The sequence below is a fragment of the Emydura macquarii genome, unplaced genomic scaffold (assembly GCF_026122565.2).
Source record: "Emydura macquarii macquarii isolate MOO-44397 ecotype Brisbane River unplaced genomic scaffold, CSIRO-AGI_Emac_v2 contig_3390, whole genome shotgun sequence".
NCBI classification, from domain to species: Eukaryota; Metazoa; Chordata; order Testudines; family Chelidae; genus Emydura; species Emydura macquarii.
The window spans coordinates 2,768,814-2,790,634 of NW_027133527.1; the positions used below are offsets into that span (position 1 = coordinate 2,768,814).

Here is a 21,821-nt window from a genome sequence, read left to right on the forward strand (position 1 = left end):
GCTGCCACCCGCTCCCCAGCCACACCCACTCAGCCCCCAACTCCTGCTCACCTGTGCCCCTCCCACAGCCCTTTATTTACACCACCTATGACCCCCCGCCCAGGCAGCCCTGGCTCAGGGGCTCTCAGCTATCGCCCCCTCCCGCCACCTGCACCCCCAGCCTTATTTACTCAGGTCTGTCACTGCTCCCACCCCTAGCGATACTCCTGCCTGCCACACCCAATATGGGGGTTGGGTGCTGCTGAGGGGAGTAACGCCTCCCAGTGCCCCCCCCCAACATAAGCGGGGGGGGGGGGTGCGCTGAGGGGAGTAGCGCCTCGCGGTGGCCCCCCCCAACATAAGCGGGGGGGGGCTCTGAGGGGAGTAGCGCCCCCCCCATCACGAGCCGGGGGGGGCGCGGTGCGCCCCCCCCATCACGAGCCGGGGGGGGCTCTGAGGGGAGTAGCGCCTCGCGGTGCCCCCCCCATCACGAGCCGGGGGGGGCGCTGAGGGGAGTAGCGCCTCGCGGTGCCCCCCCCATCACGAGCCGGGGGGGGGGCGCTGAGGGGAGTAGCGCCTCGCGGTGCCCCCCCCATCACGAGCCGGGGGGGGGGCGCTGAGGGGAGTAGCGCCTCGCGGCTGCCCCTGCCCCTCCCCCTCGCGCGGCTCCGCCATTTTGCAGCCGGACGGCGAGGGACTGAGCCAAGCCGCCGCCTCCCGTCTCCTCCCCCAGCTCCGCCGGCCGGCTGGGGCCGCCTTCGCCCGGGAGCCGGGGGGGCCGGAGCGGCGCTGAGCGGCAGGTAAGGGGCCCGGCCACCCCGCCTCAGCCCACCTCAGCCGTAGGGCGCGCTCGCTCGCTGCCGGGCTGGCGTCTCCGTCCTCCCGCTGGGACGGGCGGCTCGGGCGCCGGCGGCGGGATTTCGGGCGGCTCTGCCCCGTCTCCTGCGAGCCAGCCTGCGCCCCATCGCCCGCCGCGGGCGGCTCCTCTGCCCCCGGCGCGGGCGGGCCACCATCGCCTACCCCCTGGCGAGGAGAGGTGGGGGGCAGCCCGGGGAGCGGCTCAGCGCCAGTCTGCAGCCCCGCGGGGGGATAGGGTGGGGGATGGGTTCATTGCCACCCCCCCCCCCGTCTCAGGGCAAGGAAGAGTGGGGTGGGGGATGGGTTCATTGCCACCCCCCCAGTCTCAGGGCAAGGAAAAGTGGGGTGTGGGATGGGTTCATTGCCATCCCCCCCCCATCTCAGGGCAGGAGGGGTGCGAGTGGGGGATGGGTTCATCACCATTCTCCCCCTCCCGTTCCCCCCAGCATTGGAGACTGGGGAAGGGAGACTCCTGTGGTGGGGGAGGTCCCTTCCCTTCCCTAGCATAGGACATACATTGTAAGCCCTCCAGGGCAGAGAGTTTCTTGTGTGTGTCTGTACACAATGGGCTCCCCGTCCCAACGGGGACCTTTGGGTTCCACCATCATATACATATTGCATTTGATTTTCCAGCTGCGACGGGGGAAGACTGGAGGGATTAATCTCCAGCAGGGTGGGTGAGATGGGAGTGGGAAGTTCATCTCCATCCATCATTTTCTGTGAGGAGCAGGGAGGGTGGGACCTGGTGTGGATGGCTTATGTCTTTTATTCCCTGGAAGCTGTGATATATTTGGGTGTTTTCTGTCTCCCGTTTCCTTCTTTCTGTCAAAGGGCCCTGAAATCCTAGTGGCCTAGGATCTGTGATGACTTGGGGACAGTTCTCACTGGGATTCAATCCAACAATGTTATTATCCTTATGTACCTGACTGGCCGTTGTGGTGTGTGACTTCATAGCCAAAGCAACACAATAGGAATTGGGGATTCTGGGGAGGAGGCATGGTTTGATGGTACTGGGAAAACATCCTGGAGTAAATGTTCTTTTCTCAAACGTGATCCATACTTTGAAGGTCAGTCCGGAGCAAGCCATTAGACACGCACTTGTTCTTCTTCGTGTGCTTGCCCATGTCCATTCCCGTGTAAGTGTGCATGTGTTGCATGCACTGCCTGCCAGCAGAAGGTTTTTCCCTTGGTGATATCCTTCGGGTTGGCTTTGGTGCCCCCTGGAGTTGCATCCTCTTAGCGCTGCTATATAGGGCCCTTCTGACCCTTCACCCCTTCAGTTCCTTCTTACCGCCATGATGGTTGATGGAACTTCTGGTCGTCCTTGCGCTTGCGCAAGTACTCTCCCCAGTGGACTTTCTCTTTTTCCTGTAAATAGTTAAAAACAGTAGTTAATAGTTATAGTCTTATTGTTAGTTAAATAGTGATAGAGTAGGACCCCGCTTATCAGGGTTGTTCCCCCTTCCCCGGAACTGGGGTATGCTTCAGTCTCCAGGGTTTAAGCTTCACGGGGCTTGCCACAAGCCCATGCCTATTAGCAATCCGTATTTGTCTTGACTTAAGTGTCTGGGGGAGTCTCTTCTGTGGGAACACTGCAGGATTTGTAAAAGGGTTTAGGCTCTGCACTCAGAAGGGACAGGACCAAAGAGTCAAGTTCATCTTTATGGAGGCAGCTCTTCATCTCCACTCAGAGCCAAGTCAGGCCAACATGGCACCAAGCACCTCCATCTCAGTGTGGAGCACACCGGCTTCCATGAGAGATACTCTGGTACCGAGGAAGGATTCCTTGTCCATGGCTCAGGACTCTCAGCACCAGAGCTCTCTGGTGCAGATGAGTTCTACGCATGGGGATGCTCAGCACTGATCTCAATCTCTGGTACCACGCAAGAAGCAGCAGAAAGCGGACTGGGGATGTTCCCCAACACCAAAGCCTGCTGGTCACAAGGAACCCAGCAGAGCAAGACCTGTGCTGGGCTACTTGGGCTCAGCAGCGACCAGCATGATACCGTTGACTCCACACTGGATAGGAGACTGTTGCTCCAGTACCTTTGAACTCTTCTGAGGGAGAGCCGTAAAAGAACAGCGTTGGTGCTCCCATCTATGCCGGAGGGGTATGAAGCAGCAAGAGAGCTGCTTTCTCTCACGGTACTACCCTTCCCCACTACCAGGCGAGAACGGGCATCAGAGATGACAGCGTCTATGGCACCGATACATCTGGTGCCATCAAAGGGAAAATCAGCAATTATGTCGTCTCACCGGTCATCCCCCTTCCGGCATCACTTTCCAGTACTGTCCGGCACTGTTCTCCTGGGGTCACTGGGGAGTGAATCCTCACCTTCGGATTCAGAGCTTTCATCCTACACCTTTTGTAGGAGCTGACACCAGTCTGACCACTGGTACTCGAGGGCAGATATGGGCCAGGTTTTCCCACCTCTGGCCTGGCCAGTGCAGTGGCAGATGCCGGCACAATGGCCCTTTTGGAATTCCTGGGCTTTCCGTCAGGCCCAAGGGTCTCAATTGAGGAGGTTGTACTCTGTGACATCAGAAAGCAGAGCTTCTCCACCCCCTCCCTCAATACAGCAGCCAGGACCTGATATTGAACTTGAGGATCCAGCACTGCACCCAGTACTGAACTTGAGGATCCCTTTGGTGCTGAAGGATAGGAACAGGGCATTAGCATCCTCCTCTTCATCCCCTGATGAGGCAGTAGCGGGACTTCAATTGCGCTCATCCAGGATGATCATAGGGTTCACCAGGAGCTGCTAAGGAGAGTGGCCCAGAACCTGGGGATCCCAGTGGAGGAAATATCTGAAACCTTCTATGCCCTGATGGACATCTTGGCCATTTTGGGCCTATCACGAGTGGCCTTGCCTTTGATCAGCATCATCTTGGAGCCCGTTAAGGCCCTGTGGCAGACTCCAGCCTCCTTGCAATCCATGGCAAAGAGGATTGAGAGGAAATATTTGTGCCCTCAAAAGGGTTTGAATGCCTATACACTCATCCTCCTCTTGGGTAGCTAGTAGTATCAGCAGCAAATGAAAGAGAGGCAGGGGCAGCAAGGGCCCACCCCCAAGGCCACGGATGCCAAGAAGCTGGATCTGTTTGGCAGAAAGATATACTCCACAGGGGGTCTCCAGCTTCGAATTTCAAACCAGCAGGCGCTCCTCGGCTGCTGTGACTTCAATTCCTCGGGGGCTATAACAAAATGTAAGGAATTGTTGCTTCAAGAGTCTAGGGCTGAATTTTTGGTTCTAGTTGAGGAAGACTAGTCAGTGGCAAAAGCATCCCTGCAAGCGGCACTGGATGTGGCAGACTCAGTGGCACAAACCATGGCTTTGGCCATGGCAATGAGGAGGAGTTTATGGCTGCAGGCCTCGGGCCTTCCGTATGACGTGCAGCAAAGAATTTAGGACCTTTCTTTTGAGGGCACATCTGTAGTCTCAGAGCAGACAGACTCCAAGCTCTGTAGCTTGAAGGATTTGAGGACCACCTTAAAGTCACTAAGACTTCATACCGCAGGTATCCCATTTTCAAGGCCACATCCATCAATGTCTCTAGTTATAGATGCATTGGTCCTGGGTTGGGGGGCTTATATTGGGGGGCTCAGAACCCAGGGCTTCTGGTCCCAGGAGGAGCTCTCACTATACCTCAATGTCAGAGAGCTCAAAACTGTATGGCTTGCCTGCCAAACTTTCCAAACCCACCTGGAGGGCAAATATGTGTTGGTCCTTACAGACAATACAACAGAGATATTCTGTATAAACAGATAGGGTGGAGCACACTCCTCTCCCCTTTTCCAGGAAGCTGTCCACTTGTGGAAATTTTGCATAACCCAGTCAATCCCTCTTGAAGCTTCCAATCTTCTGAGAACACAGAACAAACTAGCAGATTGCTTCAGCATTTCCTTCTTCAGTCATGAGCGGTCCATTCGCCCAGATATTGTGAAAAGCATTTTCCAAAGGTGGGGAGTTCCCCTCATAGACTTGTTCACAACAAGACATAACAGGAAACGTCTGCAGTTTTGCTCCTTCCTGAACCACAGCTCAGGCTCGCTTACAGATGCATTCTTTCTCTCTCTTTAGAGGACCATCTTTTTTATGCATTCCCTCCCATTCCACTGTTACACAAAGTTCTGCTGAAGGTCAGAAAGGAAGGAACTTCCATTATTCTGAAAGCCCCAGCCTGGCCACATCAACATTGGTTCACCACCCTTCTGGACCTTTTGGTGGAAACCGTAATCAGTCCCAGATCTGCTCTCCCAGGACCACGGCCGTCTATGTCATCCAAACCTCGAGTCCCTGCATCCCATGGCCTGGAAACTCCATGGATGAACTCCTTAGAGTTAATATGCTCTAGATCTGTTAAAGAGGTCTTTCTAGGGAGTAGAAAACCATCCACTAGAGCGATGTACCTGGCAAAGTGGAAGAGGTCCTCAATCTGGTCTGTGCAGAAAGGTGTTTCATCCATGCAGGCATCAGTACCATTCATCCTGAACTACTTATTATACCTAAAACAACAAGGGCTATCGGTGTCATCAGTCAGAGTCCACCTAGCTGCAATTTCGGCATTCCACCCATGGGTTAACGACCGATCTGTTTTCGCAAACTCAATCTCCAGCTGTTTTCTCAAAGTCCTGGATAGATTGTATCCTCAAATAGGCCAACCAATCCCAACCTGGGATCTCAATCTGGTCTTGTTAAGGCTCTTGGATCCCCCATTCGAGCCCCTGGTGATGTGTTCTCTTCTCTACTTGTGCTGGAAGGTGGCTGTCTTGGTCATCATTATTTTGGCCAGAAGGGTCTTGGAGATTAGGGTCCTCGCTTCAGAGCCCCCATACTGGTATTCTTCAAGGACAGGGTCCAGCTGCATCCTCATCCAGTCTTCCTCCCAAAGGTGGTCTTACAGTTCCATACAACCAGGACATATTCCTTCCAGTGTTTTATCCAAAGCCACATGTCAACAGCCAATAGCAGAGACTTCACTCCCTAGACATCGGGCATGCACTTGCTTTCTACATAGAAAGGACTAAATTGTTTTGGCTTCTCAACTCCTGTCTGCTAATGCCACAAAGACGACGAAAGGCCTTCCAGTCTCAGCCCAAAGAATCTCATCATGGATCGTCCTGTATCTGCACATGCTATGACCTGGCAAAAGTCCCTGCTCCAGCCCTGACAACACATTCCACAAGGGCACAAGCATCCTCAGCGGCATTCCTGGCACAGGTCCTAGACCGGGACATCTGTAGAGCTGCAATATGGTCTTCAAACCACACCTTCACATCGCACTATACCATCACTTAGCAAGCCAGAGACAATGCCACATTTGACAGAATGGTACTACAGTCAGCTTGTCAATGAACTCTAAATTCTCTTCCTGCACCTACTTGGGAGTCACTTATGTTGGGATGGACATGAACAAGCATTCAAAGAAAAAACTTACTAACCTTTCTTAACTGTTCTTCTAGATGTGTTGCTCATGTTCATTCCAAAGTCCCCCTTCTGCCCCTCTGTCAGAGTTAGTCGGCAGGAAGGAACTGAGGGGGAGGAGGGTCAGCAGGACACTATATACCGGTGCTATGAGGGCACAACTCCAAGGGACACTAGAGCCAACCCAACGGATACCAGAAGGGGAAAATCTTTCTGGTAGCGGTGCATGCAGCACTTGCACACATACATTGGAAAGGACATGAACAACACATCTCGAAGAACAGTGGTTATGGAAGGTTAGTAACTAACTTTTTTTCGAAGCTGTGTCTGTACTCCTCATTTTGCATAGTGAGTTGGCGGTAACCCCAGCATCTGTTTCAGGATGACTATGTCAATGTTATCCCCCAGATTTGCCATCTTGGAGCTTACATTATCCATATACTTATCACTTCCTCCCCTACTGTAGTCCACTTTTTACCTCTGCAGTATACCCCTTCATTGACCTGGAAAACTAGAGCTTCAAAATCATTCATGAAAATGTCCCTGTCTTACTAAAAAGTGAGATGTGTTCTGATCTGAACACTAAATTGGAAGCCATGAACTCATCACTTTGGGGAAAATCTCTTAAATTATCTGCCCGGGTTTCCCCATCTATGAAAAGTGGATAACAACATAGAACAGGACCAAGGTTTGAAAAGCACTGCACAAATATTAAGCATTATTATTTTTAAGCTAACTTTTCTAGAGAACCCCCAAACTATGATGCTACCATGTAATACCCCAGGATAAACACTTTAAATTATGAACTTGGAGCAAGAAGCATCTCGTATGAGGCAGGTCCCCTCAGACTGCATTTCAGTGTGATCGGTTTTGTATGTGGCTCTTGATCACCATTGTGAATGGCTGTAAATTGTTGATCATCAGTGAACGTCTGGGAGTTATGGATAAGACACTAGTTAATGAATGGAGCCATCTTCATATTGAAAAGTATTGACCAACTGCCTCGAAGAGCTGCCAGCTGCTTGGGTTAAAAAAGGCTGTAGTTGAGCCTTCCTTTGGAAATCCATAACCCTGGAGTCATCCGTATTAAAGTGTCTGTCAGTCACACACTGATAGTTTTCCTTGATAGCCTGAGCGGAGGGCAAGGATTGAAAGCGTTGGATAAAAATCAGTGATTTAAAAAAAAAAAAAAAAAATCTGATTTTTTTTAATTCATTTTTTAATTTTTTTAAAATCTTCAATAAAATACTAAATTTCTCTCTCATTTAAAAATAACAGTTATAATTAAATATCATCACAAACATGCTAAACCTACACTTACAGTCTCATAAAAATGAATTAATGGCTCTAGTCTGTCCAGCCTAACTATCATCTCTTGTTTCATGAAAGTTCTGGGCTTTCAGTTTCTGTTTCAGTTTGTGTCTTAGCAGACGAAAGTCACATATGCAAAGAAAGACAGGCTGGATAGGATTGTTGTTCTGTGTTTCTATGGTGGTGGAGCTGGGCTAAGCAAGGCAGAGCAGTTAGTTAAGACACTGTCTTAAAGACAGAGAGACAAAGGATGGAGACAGAGTAGAAGGGAACTGTGGAGTGGACTGGAAAGAAAAAGGGAAGACATTCAGTACACACACAGCTTCCTATATTCCCCCACACTTTTGCCACAGAAAAACTGTCATGGCTTCTGGATGCAAGAGAGACTCTATCTGGGAATATTTTGAAGAAATTCCTTCCCTGGATATAAAAGGAAAACGTGTCAAGTGTAAGCAGTGCAAGAAGGATATGCAGGGCCTAGTTGCAAGAATGAAACATCATAATGAAAACTGCTTATTGGGAGAAAATGATTTGGATGAAGATGTGGATATGTCTGAAGAACAATGGATCAACTGGTTAGTAACTTAAATAATTCACTTTGCAATGGATCATTCTTCAAAACTCTCTCTGTCTTTTAGTATAAGTATGATTTAACAAGTGAATTCCCAATCTGTTGGCTATGTTGGATGTTGCTAGAAAAAAAAGTTTAGTTTAGCTAATCTTTATGGCTTGTTTAATTAGTTAACTAGGTTTAGAATTTATCACCCAAGTATACGGTACAGAAAGCTGCAATAAGAAAAATCTGGAGTTGTCAGTTGCCACTGGATGTCATTTTCTTATTTTATTTTACATAATACATGCCTCTTATTTTGAAATATCATGGCCAGAGACCATAATGGTGATGCCATAAGTCTATTCCCTATTTTACTTCAGCATAACAGCTTTCCCATGGGAACCCCATCCTATACTTGTTTTCTCAAAAAAACTGAAGTGCCAGTCAGTTCTATGGGGTTTACTCCAAAATTAAGTGCACTCTAAATGCAGTCAGTCTTAGCTTTTTTTTGGTAATTTGGAATTGGATCTGCATCCTTGCTGGTACTTTTAGCAGCAGTGCTGCAACTAAATGTATTTCAGATAACAAAGTATCAGTAGCAAGCAAATTTCAATCATACAGTAAAACCACCACCATGGATGGGTTTGTAGTAAGGACCAGCAAATACCAACAAGACACCATAGATGAAAAGATTGCTCAGTTCATTTATGCCACTAATTCTCCTTTTCGCATTAACAATAAGCACTTCATTGACATGGTTGAGTTCTTACGATCAGGCTACACTCCACCTGGTAGAGCAGACTGGTGGAAGGTTGCTAGATACCGTGTATGAGAAGGAACTTGAACAGTGTGCAAGAAATACTGAGCGGAAATTTGCCAGTTTAAACCTTGATGGGTGGAGCAATGTACACAATGATCCAGTAATATGTGCCAATGTGACAACAGAAGTTGGGTCGCATATCTTTCAGAAACCATAGATAAATTGGGAAATGCCCACACAACAGAATATTTAAAAGAAGTGGTAGTGAAAGCTGTAATAAACTGTGAACAAAAATTCAACTGTCACGTGCGCAGTTTTGTCACAGACAATGCTGCAAACGTGGCAAAGATGAGAAGATACTTAGAAGAAAAAATGGAAGGATGCTCCTTAATAACATATGGCTGCAGTGCCCATTTAATCCAACTTTTAGCCAAAGACTTAAGTACGTCTTCTCCAGGAAAAAAAGAAATTGCTAAAAGAAAATACTTCCGTAACAACCATTTTGTTTCAGCTTCACTGAAGAGAGCAGGAGGATCCAAACTAATTCTCCCTCAAGATGTTCGATGGAATTCTGTGGTTGATTGATTTGAACCATTTATTAAGAACTGGCCTATTCTCACAAAACTTTGTGAAGAAAACCATGATAAAATAGATGGAAGTATCTCATCCAAAGTATTTAATATTGGATTAAAGAGGAATGTAGAGGATACGTTCAGTACACTGAAGCCTATATCCATAGCCTTAAACAAACTTCAGAGAAATTGTTGCTGCATTGCTGATGCTGTTGAAATTTGGAAGGCACTTCAAGAGACATTGAAGAAAGAAATACCTCACCAGAAAGTTAAACTGCAGGCAATAAAGAAGCGAATGGATCAAGCACTAACTCCACCTCATTTTTTTGCAAACACTCTCGACCCCAGATATGAAGGTAGATGCCTAACTTATGAAGATGATGATGCTACCATGGCAATGGTATCTCAAAATCACTCCTCAGTTATCCCAGTCATAATAAATTTCAGCGCTGGAGCGGAACCATTTAAACAGTACGTTTACTGATGTTTTGAGCAAAGTCACTCCCCTGAATTGGTGGAAATCATTAGCCAGTCACCTTGAAACAGAGTTCCTTCAGTTGCTAAGTCATCTTTTCACAGCAGTAGCTTCCTCTACAGGCACAGAGAGAATATTTTCATCGTTTGGTATTATTCACTCAAAGCTAAGAAATCGACTGGGAGTTGAAAAAGCAGGAAAACTCGTATTTCTGTTTGTCTATGAATAAAAATGACAGTGGGAGTGGAGAAGATGGGAGCTAGTTGTAGAAGTTTTAAGGACAGCGTACGTTTAGTGTTGTGATGACATCTGTTATAGTTAATATAATTTGAAAATTTTTAAAAAAGTTTGACAACTGTCAGCTGGCAACTCAGAAGACTGCTGCAGTTGCAAATGTGAAACATTTATGTAACATTTAAGATTTAGTTTAATAAAATATAAATGCTATTGTTTATGTGTGTGTGTGATTTAGTTCTTACCATTCCTAATATACTGCTGCATCTGCAGCTTGACACAGATAATGAGTATTATGTACTATATCCTAAATTAATAAAAATCAAGTTATCTAAAAAATTACACAAAGTATATCCTCCTAGATGTTGTAAAATGCTGTATTGAGTTGTAAATTAACATGTTTTAGTGATCAGATTTGCACCATTGTTTAAGAAATATGTGAAGACATTATCAGTGGGAAACTTGATTTTAAATCAGTAATTTTCTCTTGGTGATTTAAATTGCCATGATTTAAATCAGTCCACCCTGACTGAAAGGGCTTGAAGTCTGATCTATCTTCTTAGCTGTACAGATAGTTTTTTCAGTTTAGAGTTGAGGCATGCTGCTGGGGTCTGCTCTCCTGTTGTATCTGTTTGCAACCTCTACCTCTTAAAAGTTTCTGTGATATCATGAGCCAGTTTTTGACTCACATGAACTGAGCAGAGTGCATTTCAGTGGTGGAGTGTTTCATTTGTAGGAAATACCCATCCTCTTCTTGGCTCTTAACTGCTGATGAGCCAAATATAGTTTCTACATCCTGGACAAACTGAGTAAGAGTAGGTTTAGTTGAAGAGGCTGATAAAACAACTTTAGTATAACCAGCCAGTGTTTGAATCCAACAGCTGCTTCCATAAATGTGACTAATACACAGTCATTTTTGTAGATGCTATTTTAAAGTACTTAATAAGAGGGTGTGCTAACAGCCCTAAAATGGGTTCTGTACCTTTGGTAGATATTTGCAATCTCTGTTTGGGAAACATTTGTAGTATGAGATGGAGACATTGGCCTAAGATAACCTCCATTGGTTGCCACGCTTTGAGTTATGCTGCTGGTATTGATACATTCAGTTCTTTGGATAATATTGATATACACTTTGAAGGTATTGGAGTATTAATATATTAAAAAAAGCAAGTTGCTGTGTTTTTAGCACTTTTTATTAATTAAGATGGTACTTATTTTGTATTTACAATGGTGACTACAATTCAGCATGATACTGTCACTTAAGTGTTCTATTACCTTGTGTCATGAAAATGTGATATTACAAACTGGAATAAAGAGTAGGGAAAATCCCTGATGTGATTGTTTGCTTAGGGTCTTTATTGAATAAAAAAAGTGTCTAAATAGTCTCTTGATATTTGTCTTCTCTTTGGTGTTTCCACAGGAGCAATTTTAGTGTCGAAGAATGACAACAGCCACATGACCAAGTGGACGCATTGGACAAAAGGGCATTAGTTACATCTGCCAACTTTATTGAACTTTCTTAAGTTCCACCCTTATTTGTAAGTTTATAATTTATTGCAAAATAAGGGAATATATACAGTACTTATATAGTATGTAAGTATAGAGGCTGCTGTAATGGATTTAGCACAGAACTGGGAGTCAGGAACTCCTCCATTCTAATCACAGTCCTACCACCAATTTGATGGTGTAGTCTTGAAAAAGACACTTAACTTTTGTCTGTTCTCTCAGCTGGAGGATGACAATGGCAGAAAGTTATTTAGACAAGCAAATGAAAATGGTAGGCAATCTGCCCTATCAGATGTAAACTGAGGAGGATGATTTAAAAATTACATTCAAGTTGAGATATAATCTGTTGGGAGCTTGAAGAGGAGACCATTCTTGGTGGCTTTCTGCTGAATGCTGCCACAGGTGCTGAGGACAAGACATGGTGGAGAAGACAGGCTCCCCTTGCACTCCTCATGCTTTGTTGCTGGGTGTGTTGTTTAGTGCCCATGTCTTTAAAAAGAGTAACGCTTATGTAGCACAAAGGTGTGTTGTAAGGATTACATCTTTGTAGTATTGTAAAAACTAAGTAAGAACTAAACAATTCTGTGTGAGGATGCAGGAGAATGAATTAGTTTGCAGTCCATATTCAAAGGAAACTTGTTTCAATCGCAATAAATATTGTAATACTTAATTTTTTTTTTTTTTTGGCAGTATTTTAGAAGTGGAAAGACAAAGTAGGTTTTGATGTTTTGCGTGGCGTCAACTGAAATAGGAGCCATCATGAATATAACAAAGAGTGGGCTGGTGCTGTTTTCAGCTAATTCCAATTCATCATGCATGGAACTATCAAAAAGAATTGCTGAGTAAGTAATATCCAGTGGTTAATCTTTTCTGCCATCACAGGAATGTAGGACATTGATCTCTACTCCCAACCCACCTGTACCAGTCTTCCACAGATGAGAATATTTTATAAAGTTACTTAGTAAAACTGCATCGTTGTTTGGAAGAATAAAGTTATCTACAAGGTACACTGTCAGTACAATCAATCTTTGTTCCTAATCGACTAAACTTGCATGTGTGAAAATACATAAATGTCTGTTTTCTTAAACTATTTTTTTAAAGAGCTTTCTAATAGATTAGGCTTTGCTAATTAGGGAACTGTGCCCCAGGGCAGTCTGTAGTACATGTAATAAAGGGATTAACCATGAAACTAGGGGAAGTTTGTTGTTGGATCACCTTGCCTTGGCATCCATCATAGCACTTAACACCTACATCTAAGGTTTATGGACCCTGACAAGCGTTTTGTTATTACTGTGGGGCATGCGAATTAGGCAGTAGAGTTTCCAGTGATAGGCTGTCACAATAGTTGAATTTTGAAAAGATACTGTGTAATTTATTTATCAAATAACCAAGAGAAGCATTTAATATCGGCCTATACATTTGCAAGCTCTGAAGGGCCACATTAATATTGTTTGGGAGACATAAATTACAAAGGATTTATTTGGATAGTGTTAAATAATCCTATATGTTAGAAAAATCCATTGTTTTCTCATTCTATATATACTGTGATTTTGCTAGTTATTGAGGTTTGTCCTTTCTCCTCAATACAAATTTATTTAGATGTTGAGGGGTTTTAGTATAAAGTGCACTAATAGCTTTGGCAGAGCTATTATGTCTTGTATAAATCTATATCATACTTCTTGACCACAAGCGTGCATGATGCTTTAGAAATATCAAGCGTGACAGATCACTTCCCTATAGTCTAAATTAGACGTGATCTAGGAAGGACAGACAAGAAGGGTGCTGAGGGAGGGCTGAGGTTACACAATATTCAGGCATGGGGGATATTTGTGCATCATTCATGCTATTAGTTCGTTTTTAGTAATTGGTCTTTCTGTGCTAATACAGATGTATTAAACCATAGTTTAACCTTCAAAAGCTTATTAACTACAGCTTTGTCTGCTATTGTCCTCGTATTACCGCTTATCCAGTGTCGATTGGAAATTTCTCTGGGAAAGGACATATTTAAACTCAGTCTTGCAAAGCCGTATGCAAATCTATGACACCATGTGATGATAATGAGAAACTTGTTGCATAATTTTATAACTCTGATTTATTTTAATTTTCTTGTGAATTGTTTTTTACATTAGTTTTTATTTGTGAACAGGCTTAGATTAACCTGCAATGTAATTCTTGTAAAATGTAGATTTGTGAGATCTCATAATAAAACATTTGTCCTTTGATCTATGAAGTGTAGATTTGTACAGTGTTATGAACATTGGGTTGGGCTTCTCCTTTATTCTGGTCTCCATTTCCTTCAGTGTAATGTACTGATTTTTGCTTTTATTTTTCTTCAGACGCTTGGGAGTAGAAATGGGAAAAGTTCAGGTTTATCAGGAGCCAAACCGAGGTGAGTATTTAATAGCTAAATAAACCTCTCATTGTGCCTCTGTGGGAGACAGTGTGTAACCTAACCCTTCTTAGAATTTAGTTACAGAAAAGTGAAGCATCACCTCACATTTCTCATACACCTGTACTGTCACCTCTCCCCCTCCTGCTTTCTGAGGACTATCACTCTGCCAGATAATCTGCTTACGTATGCTGTGATCACTAGAATACATCTCTCTCTCTCTCCCCCGCTCCTCCTCTTCTCCACCCCTCCCCTCCCCCATCACCACCCAGTTAGTTTTTTTGATATGGCTACTCTCTTTAAGTTTGAAGATGGAGAAATGATTTATTCTTGGATTTGTCTGTAGCGTATGATGACCTTGTGGAGTAATTCTATGAAGTCCTGTTATATGTTTCTTAAATCTTTGTATATGTTTCTCTTCTGGGCAGAAACAAGGGTGCAGATTCAAGAATCTGTGAGAGGAAAAGATGTCTTTATCATCCAAACAGTTTCAAAGTGAGTAACAACTAACACACATTCTAAAGAAATTAGAGTAGTTTCTGACATGGGTTTATCTTTAAGAATTCTTTTGTCTTAGATTTCCTTTTTTTGTACATGTAATATAAGAGATTCACACATGGACCAGTTGGTTTCTGTGATTTAAAAGGGGTGAATGTGAGGGACCTTATTATAACCTGACCATTTACTTTGTTTATATTCAGATGAATCTGGATTTTGCTCTGTGGATTTCTGCATTCTTTTGCAATGTACACTCTCTGTTCCTTACTACGTTCTCTTTAAAATCTTGTCTTGATTGGCTACCTTGAGGACAGCACCACTTAATGCTTTTAAATGTTGGAGCACTCTCTTCAAAGCAATGGCTACTGTGACTCATTAAGCAACATAATAATTGTATGTTCTCAAGAACATACAGAGCTCTACAAGAGCAGAGGCAGTCTTCTGGTTTCTGACAGCAGCAGAAATGGTGGGACTGGTTTACTTGATGATCAGTCCTTCCATGTTAAAATATGCCACTCAATCTTTTTCGTTATAGAGACAGGAGATAGGATGATAGTTGCTAAGTATTTAAAGCCTAGTTTCGGCTAAGGCCTACTTTTGGCCAAGATAATAGGAGAATGTATTGTAGGAGTCTAAAACTGTAAGGCCTGTCTGTAGTGAAAATATATTTACTCAATTTTTATTTTGTAGTGCAAAGATGTGGGAGACAAATTACAGTGTAGGCCTTATTGCAGCAACATATGCTGATAGCGTCCTGAAAATGTGTCTCTAAACAATGAGGTTGGTGAACAGACAATGGGAGAAAAAATAATGAAGTACAGTCTTAGTAAGAAATTTAAAATGGTATGTCAAGTGCAGGGTGCCTATCTGGGGTGCATATTTGGATTCCTTACAGGGATATTTCAGTTGCCAGTCTTTCTTTAATGGGATGAAGTCCCATGAAGCAGATACCTCATTGAATTTAGCTACAGGATATTTATGCGTGGATACAGAACTAGAAACTTCTCATTCCAGGGATGTGAATACTACGATCATGGAACTCCTGATCATGGTGTATGCTTGTAAAACCTCCTGTGCCAAAAGCATTATTGGAGTGATTCCCTACTTCCCATACAGCAAGCAGTGCAAGATGAGGAAAAGGGGCTCCATTGTCTCTAAATTACTGGCTTCGATGATGTGCAAAGCTGGTAAGAATGCAGGTTGTTGTGAAATAATCAGGGCATGGGGGGCTTCTGATGTCATATTTAACCTCTAGACAGCTATGTGCATTAAACTAGGAACTTTAATCAGAAATAGCTGTAAAGATTTTTAGCAAGAGGAAAATTTAAAACGTATAGAGAGGAAAATCCAACGTTAAAGCAAAACAAAGTAGTGACTGAAATGCTGCATTAAAAATGAGCAAGTCTTTATAGCATCCATTGTAGAGTCCATGCCAAGCTGAGTTGGTAAGATGAGTCTGCTGGAGTTCCTACTATCTTGGAAGGTGGGGTTTCTTTGCTGTGATACAGCTGCTGGGTCCCTTCTCTCTCTTCCTAACTTTCTCTTGAGCAGTTGTATTTCTGTCCTTTTCTCTCTGTTGAGTGATCCCACTTATACCTAGTGTTTACCTTTAAGGTGGCATCTGAGAATGGGATAAACTCCCTTGATTCCTCCAGGGCAACCATCTGCCTGCTCTTTTCCTACGGCACCTGTCCCTGGAGCATGTGGACAGTTATAAGGAACACTTCATAGATATGCTGTTTAATTGTGCAGTCTGGTCTTGTAGATTTAATTAAATATTGATTCTCGTTTTGTGGGAAGAAGTGTGGGAGTAATTAGTATTTGGGATTGGGAGTCAGGAGTTCTGAGTTATCGTCTCAGCTCTGTCAGTCTTACTATGTGGCTCTGAGCAAATGACTTAATCTTTGCCTTCATTTCTTCAGATGTGGAAAGGAAGTGACACTTACCCACCTTTATGGGGGTGTTGAGAATTTTGGTTAATTTTTGTAGATTGTTCTGAGGGCTTTGGTAAAAGGTACAGTAGAAATGCAAAGTACTCCTGCTTATTTGATACCCCATAAACCTTAATGGGAAATTTATTTACCATATATACCGCAATACAAACTATAACATGATTTTGTTCTGGTATAACAGAATTTTCATGGTCTAAACAGCCTTCAGTGAAAGCTACAGGAGGAGTAAACTTGGTATCTACAAAAAATATCTAGGTTTGTCCTGCTTATTTTTCATACAGTGGCTTTTAAGTTTTACTCTCTTTTCAAAGGTCTAACTCACCTTATTACCATGGATTTACATCAGAAGGAAATACAGGGATTCTTTAATATTCCAGTTGATAATTTGAGAGCATCTCCATTCTTACTTCAGTACATTCAAGAAGAGGTGAGCAAGGCCTACTAATGTGTATGAGAGTTGTCTTTTTAATGTTGTATTTCAGGTTATCCCTATGTCTGTTGGGTTTAGAACATCAGTAAAAACATTATGAATGAAATTTAGTAATTTTTTAAAAAGTCTGTTGAAAAGGGGGGGTATCTAATTTTTTGTGAATTTTAAAATGGTAGTTTTTTGTTTTTTCTACTTTTGGCATCAACATTCTTCCCACTTTGTAAACACCAAAATAGGTTAGGAGTAGGGGTCTTTAGTTGTGAAAGTGTAAATGTACAAAGCACTGTGCACATGTTAATTGAGGACATTTATTAGAATTCTAATACATTGGACTAAAGGTCTCCTAAGCAGCATTGTCTAATGGTGAGATCAATAGACTACAGATCAAGGTCTCTTGCCTACCAGTCATCTGATCTGCCACCTGCTCAGAGTGTGGGATCTTTGGAAACTGAACTTCTGTACCCCAGGGTCTCCATCTGAAAATGAGTATTGTCCGCTTTTATAAAGTGCCGAGAGACTTGTGGATGTAAAGAGCTATTTTAGTGAAAAGTATTTATCGTAACATCCTGCTTCTGTCATTGTCTAATGCCTGATGCTTCTCACCCTCAAATAGACACATAGCTACCTGCCAAATCGAGGGCCCTCTTCAACCCAGGGGATTGTTTTATATAGGTATAGCTTTCCTCTATACTAAAAACTCCATGAGGCACTTTTGTCATGACATTTTTTTAAACGGGTGGGGAATGTGACAATTTTATGGAACATTTGTTCAGTGATTGTTTCTCAGCCAATGGCTAGCTGGTTATAAACGTTTGGCATTAGAAAATGCTTTCTGGTTAAGAGGGCAATAGTATAAAACTCATCTGCAGATTTTTGGAAGTTGGCAAACTACTTTGGGGGGGGTGGATATTTAGAAGGTGTTTTTCTTATTTCACTTCCTTTATTTTTTCTCTGCTTCGTAGAATGACTTGCAGGAAAGTAAGCTAACTAAAAGGACCTGATATCCTTGGTCTCCCAGGACATGGACACTCTTAGTGCCTTCTAGCCAATCCAGGGGCCTATGTTATATACATATCCCTTCTTAAAATTGCCATGCAACGCTGATCAGGAAGCACTTAATACATCATCTGCATTTCATGATTACCGAATATGCTCTGGATGCCTTGCATTTTGAATGCTACAGCATGTTAAATGTTCGCTAGGATCTTTAATGGGATGTATTGAATAGCATGAAATAAGTTCAGCTTCATAAGAATGGAGATCATTTGCAAAGCACTTAAACCATAAGTCATATTGTAAAGGCTGGGAGCTGCTAGTGCCCATTCCATGATGATTTCCCGCACAGATCCTATGAGAATTGAAGATGAAATTGGACTCTCTACACCACAGAATACCCATTAGTGGATACTACGTGGCATAAAGACTTCATGGGCTTCATGTTTGTGTATATGTATGAGCATGCTTATTTAGTGAACATTTGATATCGCCTTCCACACACTGTACAACATGCACATTATATGTTAGTGACTTGACATAACTCTTTGCTGCTAGGAGTTGCCAGTGACCATATTTTAAATTTTGAAGGGCATTGTTGACTTAGCTTCTGTGTGAACTGAGTAATGGAAATCACCTTTGGAGATTTGGCAGTTAAAAGTGAGCTAATCCTGTTTGAACAGAAATAGAGCCTTCAATGGCATGTCCTACCTTGTCCATACCTGGCATTGTTTGCCTCTTGCATATGGCCTGTTTAATTTTAAAAGATCTGTAAAGGCGCACAATGGCATGGGGGAAAAGGGGAAACTTCAGCATTTTTTTCCTGGTCAAATTTCTTGTATTATAGGCTGGTAGCTCCATCTATTATTGATGTTGCCTGATGCTTCTCGTTGTAAGATTCTATCTTCTGTTGCTTCAAACTTTGCCAGCGTTAACTGTTTGGGTTAACATTTTCTATGCTGGGTATCTGCCTCAAGTTGAATATATTTGGGAAATTATCAGTCAAAACTGGGGAAAATATATTGTTTTGCTCATATTAAATTCTTGATACCTTTTTTATCTAGCAAGCCCTGTAGGGTCGCCACGTATCCAGTCGCAAAGGGTCCTGGCAATGTCCAGTCACCAAGGGGGGGAGATGCCGGGTCATCAATCCGTGTCACCCCTGCTCAGCCGGGGCCGCCTCCTACCTGCATTTCATGGGCAGGCACATGGGCTTCCACCTCAGGCTGCAGCTCCAGCTCCGCAGCCCTGGTTCCACCACCAGAGCAGAGGGAGCCAGCTGTTGGGAGGGTGGGGGGGAAGAGAGGGGGAGAGAAGGAGGGAGGTGAAGAAGAGTGACGGGGAAGAGGGAGGGAGGTGAAGAGGACTGAGTGACGGGGAAGAGGGAGGTGGGGAGGAACAAGCGGCGGTGGGACCCTGGGGGAAGAGGTGGAGTGGGGGCCGGGCATCAGGGGAAAGGGGTGGGCAGGGAGTCCAGTTTTGAGCAGTTAGAAAGTTGGCAACCCTCTATGTTTTGTAGCAGGCATTTGACATGTGGCAGGGGTGGACTTGGTGTCAGGTGTGACCCGTCCCGTGCCTAGGGTAGCCCCCTGAAAATGCCAAGGTCACGGCAGGCTGTAAAAAGAGAGCAGATTCTCCCAACACTGGTGGGTGACACTGAAGTCAGGCTTCTCAACCAGCCACAAACTGCGCTTCTGAATCCCCACAGAAGCCAGTATACAAATACACACAGCCCCCTTTACTGCTTTTCAGCTTCTGGCTCCCAAATCAGCACTAGGTCCAGTAAAGAGACCAGTTATTTAAACTCTATGCTCTTTACTAAATAGGTTCCCTCTGACCCCAAGGGGTCAGCCACAGTACCAGTTCAATGTAAGTTTTGATCTTACCTAAAATACCATGCTGCCAGCCAATCCTTTAGTAACTAAAACTAAAGGTTTACTGTAAAAAGAAAGAAATAAACCATAAGAAAAATGTTAAAGGATTAAAGCAAATCAGATACATACAAATGATTGAAAGTCCATATACATTAAGTTTCTAGAAGAATTGTGGAGTTTGCAGGCTTGTATAGTTCCTCTGGTGTACATCCAACACCTGGATGGGTCTGAGTCCTTCGGTTCAGTTGCAAAATGAATTGATCCAGAGGCAGGAATATGTCTGTAGCTGAACAGGTACAAAGACAAAATGGTTTCTGTGGCTTGGCCTTATATACCCTCTTGCCCTGGCCATGCGGTCTTGTGGAATATTACAAGAACTAAAATGGAGTCCAGAGTCACATGAGCCAATCCTGGTAACTCTTCAGGTATGCCTTTTGTTTCTTCCCAGGCCCTTTGCATCTGTAACGGTTTTGATGGGCCATTAAGTGGGCTATTGTCCTGCCGCCTCTCTGTCTGGGGTGTGTCTTATACAGCATAGTTTGAAACACAGGTACATCAAATATGTCCATAACTTCCATTACAGATATAACACATGAACATAAGCATTATCATCTGACTTAACATATTATAACCTTTCTAACAGTACCTGACATGGCATATCTCACATGAATTATTATGATTTTGACATATTGATGTTAACCCATATGTTAAATTCCCCCTCTCCCCCCAATCCAACCAGCATGACATCAGGGATGTGCTTTTTGCCCAAATTTGGCCAAGTTATAAAACTGGGGCAAGATATAGTAGTCATGCTTGGGAGGAATGGGCAGAAGAATCTGTGCCCACGAGATCACACTCCTCTCCAGAGCCTGAAATAGAACACAAGATTCCTGAGTCTCACCATTCCTCTGCTGTCAGCAAATATCTGTGAAACCCCCTGGCTAAAAGTCCCATCCCCATTTAGTGCTGGTTCACATAAGATGACAGCCTGTTACTGCTATCTGTTATTCTGTTTGAGCAAGTGGTCGTGGTCTGTGCAGTGGGTCTAAATGTTCCATCCCTGCTGATGATCCATATGAGCGTGAATATGATGCCACACGATGGAATTTTTTTTTTAATTTTGCTTTTTAAAAATATAGGAAATTACACACACACAAAAATATTAAAAGAACATTATTAAGGTTGTAAAATCAGGCATTCAAAATGAGGGTTATTTGCTTAAACTTGAAGTATTTGATACTTTAGATAATTTTTTTAAATTCTTAAAAATTCAAAATTATATGTGGCACTTAATGAGTTTAAATTTCCATAAAAGTATGACAGATGATCTCTGTTGTTTCTTACAGATCCCAGATTACAGGAATGCTGTGATTGTGGCCAAATCACCTGCATCTGCAAAGAGGTGGGTAAAAGCTACTCTAGAGCAGGCAATATGTAACTAAAATAGTTTCTGATTTTAAAATCAAGTTCAGGGCACTGGCATATGAAATGAGAGACCCAAAATGAAGGACTCAAATGATCACTTTATTTATACATGAAACTTTCCATATTGATTCAGTAGTCAGAATTGCGGATGCTAATAATTTACAGCACTGTGCAGTTAACAGTGGGTCCATGTGGGAATAGAATATGTGGGAAATCATTGTAGCCTCAATGACTAGTTTTTCAGTGAAGCTTTTTAAAAAATATTTAAAGTTTTACCAGTATGTGTGTATGGAGCCATATGTGTACATATGAATATATAGAAACACTGCTGTTTGTTACATCTGAATCTCTGTCCTAACGTAGGACTTGCAGTCAAGAAGAAGAGGATAAAAGCATACAGTAGAATTTCAGAGTTACGAATACCTGGGCCATGGAGGTTGTTCATAACTCTGAAATGTTTGTAATTCTGAACAAAAAGTTATGATTGTTCTTTCAAAAGTTTATAACTGAACATTGACTTGCTACAGCTTTGAAACTTTACTATGCAAAAGAAAAATACTGCTTTTAACCATCTTAATTTAAATGA

General features: G+C 43.2%; 1 protein-coding gene across 5 annotated transcripts in view; it reads left to right on the forward strand.

The window, feature by feature from the left end:
* PRPSAP2 (phosphoribosyl pyrophosphate synthetase associated protein 2) overlaps positions 1-21,821 on the forward strand; it is a 39,566-nt gene that overhangs the window by 6,383 nt on the left and 11,362 nt on the right. The window contains exons 1-8 of one of the 5 annotated variants that reach the window (XM_067534183.1): positions 565-779; positions 11,589-11,706; positions 12,365-12,516; positions 14,011-14,063; positions 14,492-14,558; positions 15,576-15,748; positions 16,825-16,940; positions 21,157-21,212. In XM_067534183.1, the coding sequence (XP_067390284.1) occupies positions 12,398-12,516; positions 14,011-14,063; positions 14,492-14,558; positions 15,576-15,748; positions 16,825-16,940; positions 21,157-21,212 (584 nt within the window). In that variant the 5' untranslated portion in view covers positions 565-779; positions 11,589-11,706; positions 12,365-12,397. Of the gene's footprint in view, positions 1-564; positions 780-926; positions 1,016-7,582; positions 8,150-11,588; positions 11,707-12,364; positions 12,517-12,545; positions 12,679-14,010; positions 14,064-14,491; positions 14,559-15,575; positions 15,749-16,824; positions 16,941-21,156; positions 21,213-21,821 lie in introns of those variants that run through there. The other 4 variants (XM_067534186.1, XM_067534184.1, XM_067534185.1 and 1 more) reach the window with 4 other exon arrangements.